The sequence below is a fragment of the Molossus molossus genome, unplaced genomic scaffold, assembly GCF_014108415.1.
Source record: "Molossus molossus isolate mMolMol1 unplaced genomic scaffold, mMolMol1.p scaffold_m16_p_16, whole genome shotgun sequence".
NCBI classification, from domain to species: Eukaryota; Metazoa; Chordata; class Mammalia; order Chiroptera; family Molossidae; genus Molossus; species Molossus molossus.
The window spans coordinates 62628612-62641956 of record NW_023425351.1 but is presented as its reverse complement, the minus strand read 5'-3'; the positions used below and the strand labels follow the sequence as shown (position 1 = coordinate 62641956).

The following is a 13345-nucleotide window of genomic DNA, read 5'->3' as shown; positions in this document are numbered from 1 at the left end:
AATTTTAAAGTTTACAAAAACAGTAGAGTACAATTCCACACGCTTAAAGAAAATGTATGCACACACCGCCAACAGATTCTCATCACTCGCAGTAGGTAAACAGTCAGCATAAACACAGAGTTAGTCAATCCTGAATCACGGCTCCTGGGGAGAACACTGAATTAGGGCACATTTCTGTCAACCAATCAATACATAACTTGTGTGTGTGTTTCTGTTTAAAAACACTTATTTACTCAGGCTAACAGCATGATAACTTGCGCCTGAACAAAGTTTACTATCACCGCCTTCTTGTGTTTTAGCATTATGCCTGGAAGCGGTTTGGAAGATCGAAATCTCCCAGGAAAAGTGTAAAAACATGAAAAATGTGGCACTGGACGGACCATGGTGAGGACACTGTTCAGCGTGAGAGCGGAGTCCAGGCAGGTGCTGCCGCGCCTGCCCTCCGCTGGGGCCTGAGGCTGGGCCGCTCAGCACGGCTCTGCCCGTGCGGATGCAGCTGACACGCGGCGAGAACTAGTCTCTGCAATAAAACCCTTATCACTTGTCTAATTAAAAAAAAAGATGAAAAGGACAAAGAGGAGCAAGCACATAGAACAAGGTATGAACAGAACATCTGGGCCAGCTGATGACTAGGCTGGGCATCAGCTTCTTCCTCTGTGAAATGAAAGGGTTAGGCCAGGTGATCACAGGCCCCTCGGTCCAGAGCTGGAAAGGCTGCACCCAGACAGCAGACCTGCCCACAAGCTGCAAGTTCTAGGTAACCACGAAAGAGGGAAGTATGTTGTAGATGAAATGAATAACGTAGCTAACAGATGAGGAATGAGACGGTGCCGGAATGAGGGAAGTGACGAAGATGGGGAAATCAGTGGGACAGGCGGGGTGGACACAATCAGAGGGGACCCGGAGAGCCAGGCAGAAGAGTTTGGACTTGACACCATGGGCAAAAGGAAGCCACTGAAGCAGCACTGTTTCAGAAATGGTGATGAATATTACTTTAGAAAAATGGTCTACAAAAGATTAACTGACGGGCAGTGGCGGGCACAGGGGGCTCTGAGTTTTAGTAGAGCTGTTTAAAGTAGAGCAGGTACGGAGGACCAACACAGGATGGCTAATACGGGCAGAGAACAGGCAGCACACAGACAGATATTTCGAACTTAAGAAGCTACATGACTTAGTATTGACTAGACTTAGGAAATAAAGGAAGAGGAGTCATCACAGTGCTCCGAGGTTTCTAGAAGACAGAGTGAGACAGAAACGGAGAGACTGGAGCTGAAGGCCTCTTTGGGGAGGTTATGTGGGGCATCTGGCATGGGACAGGGACACCAAACAGATGTCCTTGAGGAAGGCAGACATTTAAGAACGGAGGATAAGTGAGAGAGATCAAGTCTGGAGATACGGCTTTGGGAGTAAGAGCAAACAAAATCTATCCAGAAAAATGGACAAGGTTCAAGGAAGTTAGAAGATCATAGCATGAAACTTTATTTTTGATGATACATGTAAATCTTTTAAAAAATTGACGTTATTTACTTAATAACATACCTTATTTATTTCTTGTGTTAAAGCCTGAACTGAATATATGTTCAGACTTCCATTTTCCATAACAGATGCAATGTACCGTCCATGTGGGCTAATCACTGATGAACTAATTCCTTCCTCAAGGCTTCCAATTTCAAAGAGAAGTTTACAAGTCTGTATGTTGATGAATCTCATAATACCATCTTGACTTAGCACTCCAAGAACCTAAGAGTAGAAACAAATGTGAAAGTCAAATGTCTGAAAGTGAAACTACACACATATGTATGTGTATTTATGTATTTTTTTGAGGGGAGGACGGTCAGAGATTATATTCACAGAGAACCATTATGTATTTTCAAATCCCTAATTTGAGCTCATGGAGATTCACCTGTTCAGGTCCAGAGAGGCTTTAACCAGAATCAGCAAGGAGCCCCCTGGGGAACTATGGAAAGGTCACCTCCAAATGCTCCCTTCCCACAGGTGGGCACATCTCCACTCATCCCTGCAGCGGGGATATAGAAGATCGACAACTCAGCTCCTGACTTGGACCACTACGCTGGCTGTCGGAAGCGAGGTGGTGGAGTGTGTATGTTCCTTCAGCGTCCCCGGAGCTTGATCAGAGCCAGCACCCACCCTGCTGCCTCCACACGACCTGGCCTCTCGGTGAGGCTCCCATCTACTTGCTTTCAGCTGTTGTAACTAACGTTTGGGGAGTGGGGGAAGTCTGAGTTGCAAGGAGAACGAACAGAGAGGTAAGAGGAAAGTTAGTTTTTTAAGGGGAAATAAAATTTTAACTCATATTTTACAAAATTAAAAACATACTAAAAATGATTAAGCAACTACACACCCTAGTGCCTTGTCTACATACAAGTTCTTTCCCCAAAGCTGGTCAGTAGCGCTACCGTGTGGTTGCTGAAAACGCTGACATCACTTGGTACACGAAAGACTACAATGTGGAGGTAGTTGAAGGTACTCTGAAGGTGACAATCTAAAAAGCGTGTCCTTCTGCTGGTCAGGTTGTAGGAAACACCCTCCTTCAGGGTTGACACAACCTCTCCAGAGGGCACTTTGGCAAGGTCTATCAAATTTACGGAGCACATAGCCCTGACACCGCTACTTCAATTCTGGGATTTTACCCTACAGACAGGCTATGCGAATGTTGTGTGCAAAAAGAAAAAAGAACTAAAAGCAGGCAAAGGGCCCAGTAATAAAGGGTTAGTTAAAAAACTGCGGAAAAATATAAAACAGGAGGTTCTGCAGCGACACAGAACTACCCACAAGGTAAGTGAAGCGAAGGAAAGCAAGGTGCACAGCTGTATAAACTGGGGACAAAAGAGTGACAACAGCGGGTATGGAGAGTAACTGGGCGATGGGAAGAGGAGGGTTCACTGCCTGCCTTCATATGTTTGTTATGTTTACAACCACATGACCGCACTACCTATTAAAACCTCAAAATAAATACGATAAACACCCATAAATACACACACACACACACGGGTAGGTAAAAGTAGGTTTGCAGATGTTTGTATGGCAAAAGGACATGCAAATTATGAGTATTACAACAGCTTGATTAACTCAAAAGAATGTCACTCACACTGTAAACCTACCTTTGTTCACCCCTGCAAATAATGTGTGTACATACAAAATTTGTTTAAGTATAAAATTCAAGACAGTCAATTTAAAATAAAAAAGTCAATGGAAGTTACAAAATAGTCACAGGGATGTACAGTACAGCACAGGGAACCCAGTCAGTAATAATGTGATAACTATGATGGTGCCCGCTGGGCACTGGAGCATCACGGGAGACTGCGAAGCAGACGACTGGCTGACCACTATGCCGTACAGCTGAAACGGAAACAAAGTGATATCGAATGCAAACTGTGATTTTAAAACACCTTTTTAAAAAAAGGTTAAGGTTTGACTGTACTCAATTATTAAAAAGAAAAAAAGATATGTCGGGGGTGGGGTGGGAGAAGCACTTTTAGACTAAGGCAAGATGCAAAGAAGACGTGTCACAGGGCCTGAGGGGACCAGTTGTGGCGGAAGAACCCAGTTCAGCAAAGTGAGAAAACTAGTCCTCGTCCCACCTTCAGTCGTTACAACCGGCAGGAGTGGGGATGGGTTGGTTTCTGTGCTTTAGTGTCATAATCTGTAGAATGGTGAGAATCCTTCCCTGTGCATGCTCCAAGAATTTTTAAAGGATCAAATTAAAAATAGCACATGAAAGCATCCTGTAAACCATGATAAGACATGAAATTAAAGTACACAGATTTTAGAAAAAAATAAATGAGAATGCATCCTTGAGGAAAAGAGTCCATTGTCAGTAACATACAAAATCTAAGGTTAAAACATTTTTTTTTTTTCAATTTTAGACTCTTTACAAATCCTTGTAACGATCAGGTACAAGTTCAATGTGAGAGCTATTACAGTTCAGAAAATAATAGGATCCTTCTCAACACACAGAAGTCCTGCATCTGTTACTAACCTGATTAGAACCAGCATCAAAACTATCAGGAAGAAACTCTAGCTGGCGAATGGCTCGAACTTTAGTAGGCATCTGGATAATTCTAAATAGCTGTTTGGCTTCTAAGCACCACAGATGAAGATGGTTTGATTTGCCTCCAGCGGCCAGGATTCGACCATCTCTATACAAGAAAAAGGTGAGAAAGCAAGACAAGCAGAATTGTTTACAGCAGCACTGTCCAATGATCCCACATGGTGATGGAAATGTTCTGTAGCTACGCCGTCCAACATGCTCACGATGAGCCACATGCACTGAGAACTTAAATGTGGCTAATGCTTCTATGAAAACTAATTCTAAATTTTTTAAATGAACTTAAATGGTTCCATGCACCCAGTGACAACTATATGGAAAGCTCAGGTTTATAGGATATATATGTTTTAACTACTGTGCTAACCAGCTTGACAAATACTTGTTTGATGACTTAATTGGGGGCTTCTGAGTAACATTTATATTTTATCGAGTATTCTCAAAGTCGGGCACCACTATCCAACTCACTATACTTCACATATGACTATACTGAATCGGTACAGCATTGTTCTATGAAAAACTAAAAAGCCCAAACTTTTTTCCTGCTCGATGAAAGCTATTTTATGTTTACAAGGTAAAGAATCAGCTGTATTGATTTGTAAGGCTGTTATTCATTCATTCACCAGACTTGTAAAGTGTCCACTATCAGCCAGGTCTCGTTCCAGATGTAGTGAACAGACATGTAAGATCCCTGCTCTCAAGGGATGGTCAGTCTACAGAAAGGCAAACAAACAAATACATGCACTTGATCTCAGCTGAGCAATTCCATGAAGAACTACAGAGCGAGGTGGTGCAGAGCTGGAAAGGGAGGAAGTCTGCACCTGGACGACCTGAATGGGCCAGTCAGGGGATAACCTGGAGGAAAACTCCATGGTGGTCAGTGTTCCAGACTGGCCAGTACAAAAGCGCTGAGAAAGGAACAAATTAATTGTCAGCAAGAGTGAGAAGCCCCACTCGAATGTGGTGGGAACAGCGTACACGAAGGAAATAAGATGAGGAAGGAGAGGGAGGCCTAGGCAGGTGACAAAGGGCCTCGGGGGATGTGGTGGGGAGTCTGGATTTTAGCCTCAGTGCTGTGGGAAGTGACACGATCTGACTTAAAGATTTAAAAAGACCACACTCTACCTGCTTTGTAAAGACTGACTTTAGGAAATGAGACTGAAACAGGGAGACCATAAAGGGGCTATTCTAGTAGTCTGAAGGAAACCAGGGCAGAGCTGTGGTAATGGACACAAAAGAAGACTAATTCAAGATACACTTTGGTCGAGTCGATGGGCTTTATTGATGACTGAAGAAAGGGTGAGAAAAAGGAAATAACACCTATTTTCTAGCTCTTTCCACTGAAAGACCTCCAGACAATGACCAGCCCCCTGAGTACCCCCGGCCTCCAGATTAGGTCTCCAAATACCATTTCCCACTAAAATGAACGCTGATTCCTTAGCGAAATGCCGATTCCAGGTTTGGGAAAGAAAATGTGTAAGATAAGCCTGGAACATGTTGTTAGACCACAAAGAATGAAAGCTCTCACAGATAACTGGGTATCAAAAGGGTTCAAAGCCGACGTGAGGGGACCACACTGGTCAGAAAAGAGAGAATTAGAACATCACTACGAATAACTTAAAAAGAATTCTGATGCTATAATTTGTAAATTTAAGGGTTATAGAATGCTCACTTCGATACATTTACATGTTGAATAGGATTGCTACTGAAGCAATATTTATCACATTACATCCTTATAGTACGAGATCATTGACTATAGTACATCTCTATAGCTTATTTGTTCCTCATTACAAGTTTGTACTCTTAAACACCATCAAGCTAACCTTCTACCCCCAACTCCTGATAACCACCATTTTACTGTTTTTTAACGTTTGACTTTTTTACCAAATATAGGTGGTATCGCACAGTATTTGTCTTTAAGAATAACAACTTTAACGGATTAAATCATGCTAACTATGTCTAAATCCATGCGTTTACAAAGATTAAAGACAACTTCATATGCTACCTTTGGACGATGCCAATAAACCAATTACTTAAAACATTTTTTTAAAAGAAGGGGAGCCCGGCCAGTGTGGCTCAGTGGTTGAGCATCGACCCATGCACCAAGAGGTCGTCAGTTTGACTCCCGGTCAGGGCACATGCCCAGGTTGAGGGCCAAATCCCCAGTGGGGGGCATGTAGGAGGTGGCCAATTGATGTTCTCTCTCATCAATGTTTCTATCTCTCTCTTCCTCTCCCTTCCTCTTTCTAAACTCAATAAAGAAAAAAAAATTTTTAAAAGAAGGGGAAATCAAACATGTATCCTGCCTTTCTTTATAGATGACAGAAGATCATATTAACACCACAGGGATACAAAGAGCAAAATCCAAAATATAAAAAATTCTACAGGCCGAACGACCAGTTCTTCGACAAATAAACTGCAAGAGAAAAATAAAAGGGGGGCTATTATCAACCAAGACAATGTGTGCACTTTGTTTCATTCCTGATTTGAACAAACCAGACATAAAAAACAATTGCTAGACAAATCATGGAAATGTAAATAATGACTAGACTTACGACAGTATCAAGAAATTATTTTTTAAGTGTGATAACAGTACTATGGTTCTTCAAAAAGTGTCCTAATCCTTTAAAAACACACAATGAAATATTTGTGGATGAAAACGATATGCTTGGGCTTTGATTTAAGACAATGCAGTAGAAAGCAGTAGGTGGAGTGATAGGTAAAATGAAAGGTGCCTATGACCTGAGGACTATTATAGCTAGTGAGAGTCTTATAATTAGGACTCCGTGAACTTTTATATTTTTGTGTGTAGCTGAAATTTCCCACAATAAAGTAAAGTAAGTTCTACAGACTAGATCTAAGTTTGAAGGAAACTTTTCCTCACGTGACAATAAAATACTGAAGGAAAATTTGTAAAATTTTACTGGAAGTTAAATTTCTTAAACATTCTCAGTGCCTTAAAACGCACATTACCTGGTCACAGCGAACACTCTGTATAACACACTAGAGCTTTCGGGTGGAGCTGGCAGTTGATATTTGCATAAAAGAGTGTCACATTCCCAGGCGAAGATGGAATTATCTTTAAAACAGCTGAGGATGGTATTACTTAATGGTAGAAAGAAAACCTAAAGAACAAGAAAAAAAGTCATTGTTCCTATAAGGATCATACAGCCTTCTTTAAATTTAAAATTATACAAGTAGTCGATTTTTCTTTTTAAAAATTATTTTTTCTTAAACTAGAGAAAAAATACATTCACAATATTTGAAAGGGGATAATACTGATATTTCACATACCATTAAAAACAAAGAACCCTGGCTGGTTAGAGCGTCGGCCTGCAGTCCAGAGAGACCCAGGTTCGGTTCCCGCTAAGGGCACGTACCTTGGTTGCAGTTTGTCCCCAGCCCTGGTTGGATCGTGCAAGAGGCAGCCACTCGATGTGTCCCTTTCATGTTGATGTTTCTCTCTCTCTCCCTCCCACTCTATCTGAACAAAAACCAGAAAAATGTCCTCGAGTGAGGATTAAAAAAAAAAGGTAAACTCCTTCAAACAAAAAATAGATGAGTACAATGACCAGGCAATTCATAAAATACTATGTAACAATGTAAAAAACATTTAACCTTATAAAAGATTCAAATGAAAATAACAAGATACACCCTGGCTGGTGTGGTTCAGTGGTTAGAGTGTTGGCCTGTGCACCAAAGGGTCACAGGTTTGATCCCTGGCCCTGTTTGGGGTATGTGCAGGATGCAACCAATCGATGTGTCTCTGTCGCACACAAAGGAAGGGAGGGAAGGAATAAAGGAAAGAAAAAATATAAGGAAAGAAAAGGGTAGAAACCAATGCATTAAGGAAAAAATATTCCTGCCTATCCTCTCAAAATAAATCCCTTCAAATGGCTTGAGACATTTCACATGGTTTGATCCTTGGTTACATCTCTAGCTATCTGTTCTTTGATTCCCATCTAGAAGAGCCTCCTTAACTACATTAGCTTATTGTAACACTGTATTTGAACCTATTTTGCCATTGTTTCTACTGATGTGTCTTTATAAGCTTTATTATTTTCTTCTTTTTAAATCCTCACCTGAAGATATTTTCTGTTTATCTTCAGATAGAATGGGAGGAAGACAGAGGGAGAGAAAGGAAGAGAGAGAGAAGCATCGATGTGAGAGAGACACATCAACTGGCTGCCTCCCACATAACCCCAACCAGGGCCAGGACCAAACTGCAACCGAGGTATGTGCCCTTGACCAGAATCGAACTGTGACTCATTGGTCCACAGGCCGACGCTCTACAGCTGAGCCAAACCAGCCAAGGCTATTATTTTTTAAAAAACATGATTCTTTCTGTGTTGTAAAGAGAAGACTAGGACTCAATGAGAAGGTAGATTACCTTTAAGAAGTTGTGGCCTCTCATTCCAATCCCTAGTTTTTCACATGCCTTCACAATTGTACTAGTGTCAGAAGGAAGCCCGATTTTTCTTGGAAATTCTTTGGGGATGAAGTAGTGTTCAATGTCTTTTAACACTCGACTGGAGTGTCTCTTGAGTATTTAGAATCTAGATATGGCCGCTGTCACAGTAATGAGAGAGAGCTGGCCAGAATGACTATCCAGGAGAAAGGCAGGATCAACACCAAACCTCCCACGGCTTTTCCCTGTGCTACAAACTAAATGGTCAGTGAGGTTCCATGTGAAATACGTCTGCAACCTTGACTCTAATTTGTGTTACTGTCGCCCAGCCTGTTATATACATACAGTTTAGAATTGATTCTAATAGTTAATAATATCAATATAAAAATTTCAGGGGATTATAAACCACAATTTTCTTAACAAAAGTTGCAGACTGTTATCATAAACTGTTTTCTCATACACATATAATAGTATCCCTTTTTTCAGTAATAAACAGTGCTAAATAACCTGATAATACACACATACATAATACACTATGGAACATACTGGTTAAATAAAAAAAGTCTACTCAGGATTAATGTTAATAAGACATAATAAAAACACTGACTCAACTACTGCCCTTGCTTGATCCAGCTCCTCACTTTTGTCTTTGGCTCACTTTGTCAAAGACAATCTCTGGTAGATCTTTTGCCAAAAGATTCAGGAAGGCACTTTATATAAAGGCCATATAGAAAGATTTGGCAATGAATACATTATAATGGATGCATTAAAGCATGGTTTCAAAACCAATGTCAGAAAAAGTGACGAGATATTTATTATAATTAGCAATATTTTTCTAGAAAAGTAATAAAGGTTATTTCTACTGAGAAGCAAAAGCTTAAAAGTTAATGAGCATCAGGCGCTATTTTAGGGGAATTGCTGTGATAGCTTCTCGCCTACATGATTATTCATCACTAGATCTGTGATTTTAATTAGCCAGATTTTAATGATTATAAAATTGTTCCTAATGAACCATGTCACTATTTAGATAGTGTCATCTCCTGACAAACCTAAAAAGCTTAGAAAAAACTTTAAAAGCACTAACAAATGTACAAGGATGGGGCTGTGATTTTTCCTTATAAAATATGAAAACCCTGTGCTTTCCAAATCCATTTTTGAAAGTAGTGTGAACTCTTTTCAAAGTTTAAAGAGTACAGGACAGTAATAAGAGCAAGTTAAGGCCAAATGTAGAATTCAGCAGCAATTTTAGTGAGCTCCCACTGTATATACAGAGACTGAATTAAGTTCACTATACACTCTTTATCAAATGTTTTCTGATATTCATCATGAAATCTTTTCTGATACATACTGAACCACAGTAATTAGAAATCCCAGGATTTATTTCAAAACTCCTAACAAAGAGCTATATAATCTATCTCTAAGCATCAACAAAAAAATGAAAATTTACTAACATAAAGAGATGTAACTAACTGGTTCACCTGAAAGGCAGGATTGTATAATGGAATGATGCTGGATTCAAATCGCAACTCCTTTATAAACTGTGGACACTGGGCAGGTTACTTAATGTTGCTGAACTTCAGTTTCCCCCTTTGTGCAATGAGGACAATGGTATCTATCTTTCAAGATTATTTAAGCTTAAAAATAACAAAGTGCTAGGTACATAGTAAGTACTCAACAATTGGTATCTATTATTATTAGCATTAATTACTGCTATTACTGGTACACAAATCAGGGGAAATAAGTTGGAGTGGTAGGTTCTTTAAAAACATTTGAAATCAAAAGTCCATAGTTTTTTATCTGAAACCCTTGGGGCCAGATGTGTCCCAGAATTCAGAATCACGTCTGATGTGAGAAAGGTAGCATGATCCATATTCTATAAATTTATATGGAACCCCTACGTGACCTGGAACAACACCCCATATTCACACATTAATATTTCAGCCTCAAGTCAACCCAGTCCAGGCTTTGCTGCTAGATGAATTCAGGTCAGATCATATTTTGCCACTGAGTGAGTTATTAAACAACTTTTATCTCTTTGAATTACCAATAAGGAATTGTGCATCTATTTAACATATTTAAAAAAATAATTCCCTTACAGCTTTTTAAGATATCTAACTGCATAATCCCATAACAGAGCTCAATAATAGGCAACAGTAGTAATAGCTAATAATAATGACAACAATAGAAAAAATAGCAGCTGCAGCTGACTTTTGCTAAGCACTTACTATACAACAAGCATGTACTGAGTGACTTGCACAGATTATCACATTCAATCCTGAAACCAAATGTAAGGTAAGTATTATTACTATTTTCATCTTATACATAAGAGAAATAGCTTATTAAAAATGTTAAACATACATCAACTCAAGCCTTTATACTTTAGTTTATAAGAAACACAAGTGAGCGATTGAGTTGGATGACACAATGATAAAACATTAAGATGAAGCCGGAATACAGGGCATTTTCTAAGACAACTAGCCTGATCTCTCTAAAAAAAAAAAAATTTGATGTTATAGAAAAAAAATGGTAGGAGACTGTTTTAGATTAAAAGAGCCATCATAAACCGAGACCTACAGTATCACCTGTCACCATGTGTCATAAAAAAAAAATCACAAAAGTTCTACTTAAAATGAGAAGAATAAAAGTTTTTCTTTAAGATTAGTTTATAATTATCTCTAATTTTCAGCAGAATAAGCCAGAAATGGCAACATGTGGCCCATCTCCATTTTCTACATAGCCCAGCAGCTAAGAATGGGCTTTACATTTTAAAATTATTTCATCATAGATGCTTATATAAGTACACACATAATATCCTCAATTTTGCTCTTGGCCTGCAAAACCAAAAATATTTACTAGCTGGTCTTCTGAGAAAAAATGTGCTGGTAACTGACAGACAAGGCTGCTTTACTTTAGAACAATACACTTATATGCACACTGCATACTACACAGGCATTCTCTACATTTAATTTCATTCTCATATCACTAACATTTGAGTCCAATTTTTATCCTCACCCGAGGACATTTTTCCATTTTTTGTACAGATAGAGTGAGAGGGAGAGAGAGAGGAAGAGAGAGAGAGAGAGAAACATCGATGTGAAAGGGACCACCACACGACCAACCAGGGCCGGGGTGAGTCCAATTTTTAAAACTAAAATGTCTAAATGTCCGAGCAAGGTTAGAATTGGCAAATATCCAATGTATACTAATTCTAATTTCATGGTAAAAAGAACAGATGGTTTTTGTGTCATTGTTTCATAACTGTTTCCATTGTGGTTCAACTCCCAGTATTCTCTTCTTTAGAATTTCAAATTCGATTTAAGTACTAAAGCAATTAAAGAAACAACCTACTAAGACATTTGGCCTAAATCCCCCGTGAATAAACTGGATACAACTTTTATCTTCTTTTTAATTATCAAAGGCAAACTAAAGAACTTAGGGATTTCCATGGAGAGTACAAAATAAATTTTTGGTTGACACGCACTGCGAGCTGCTCATGTTAATAACCAAGAAATTAAAAGCAAGACAGCATGTATAACATAACCTGAAGCAAAGTAAGTAATCACACGGGAGACTCAGACAATCCTGAAAATAGTATTTAGCTAATCAAATAGAAAAAAATTAAACCTTAAAAGCAAAAGAAATGAACTTTTCAAAAAAATATGGTATATGTATGCAATAGAATAATAATCAGCAATAAAGAGGGACAAACTACTGATACATACAACATGGATAAATCTCAAAAACATTATGTAGAACAAAAAAAGCTTTATACATGTCATTGATGACTATGGGAATTTTTAGATCAGACAGAACTAATCCATGCTGGAAAAGCTTCAGAGCAAAGTTTACCTGGGAAGGGATAGCTGGACCTTTCTGGGAGGATGCTAATGACAGGTCTGCACAGGTTACAAAGGTGTCTGTATTTGTCAAAACTTAACAAAGGAATACTTAAGATTTGTGCATTTCATTATGTGTGTGTGTGTGTGTGTGTGTGTATTTTTTCCCTTACATCAAAACATACTAAACCCTAGTCAATGAAAGTTTAGTATGTTATGGGCAGGTATAATGATATCTGTAACTTACATTAAAATGCAAAAAAAAAAAAAGATGAATTAATAATAGAAGGACAGAAAGATGGTTAGATCCATAATGTAGTATAGTAACATAAAGGGAAGTCTGATATAGGAACATGTTAATGATAGAGTCTAGATGGTGGGTATACACGTGCTCACTGTGAAATTCTTACAAATCTGCTGTATGTTTGAAATGTTTCTTAACAGAATGTTGGGGGTTAAAAACTAAAAATCAAACAGCTAGATAAAACGATCTACTTGCTAAAGCTAAAGTTACATACTATAATAATAATTGTTTTTAAAAAAGAAAAAAGCTCAGGAAGTTTTAAGCTGTAGCTGCGGGCAACATCTTCAATTCTATAGGTCACTTTGCCTTCCTTGTTGCCCAGTCACGAGAACACTGGCATGTGGGACAAAGTGCATCATTACCCTAACTCATCTACGAATGCTGCTGATCAAGAAACTAGCCTGAGAAGCACCACAGACCAAGATGTCCCCCTCACTGACCTTCTGTATACCCACAGACTGGAGAATATTCAGCTTTCTTTTTCTCTGGAAGGTATCCAGGTCCCAGAGTTGCGCCGTATCAGAAGAAGTAGTGATGGCGTATCTCCCTGACGCGTGCACAGAGATCGAAAACACGGATGATTCATGCCCTCTCATCCAGCTTACCAGCTCCTTGGTGACTGTGGTAAAAGCAAGAGTTACCTGCGTCAAACACTATGTATCATTCAAGAACTAGTTCATCTGATACTAGGCCTTATGAGGCACCTCCATTCACCTCTACAAAAATGGAAG

General features: G+C 39.1%; 1 protein-coding gene across 2 annotated transcripts in view; it reads right to left on the bottom strand.

Annotated features, from left to right (window-relative positions):
* TBC1D31 (TBC1 domain family member 31) overlaps positions 1-13345 on the bottom strand; it is a 56525-nt gene that overhangs the window by 30908 nt on the left and 12272 nt on the right. For both annotated transcript variants that reach the window (XM_036264157.1, XM_036264158.1), the window contains exons 4-7: positions 13055-13233; positions 7040-7191; positions 4001-4160; positions 1540-1740 (exon numbers count right to left, since the gene is read on the bottom strand). In XM_036264157.1, the coding sequence (XP_036120050.1) occupies positions 1540-1740; positions 4001-4160; positions 7040-7191; positions 13055-13233 (692 nt within the window). The remainder of the gene's footprint in view (positions 1-1539; positions 1741-4000; positions 4161-7039; positions 7192-13054; positions 13234-13345) is intronic.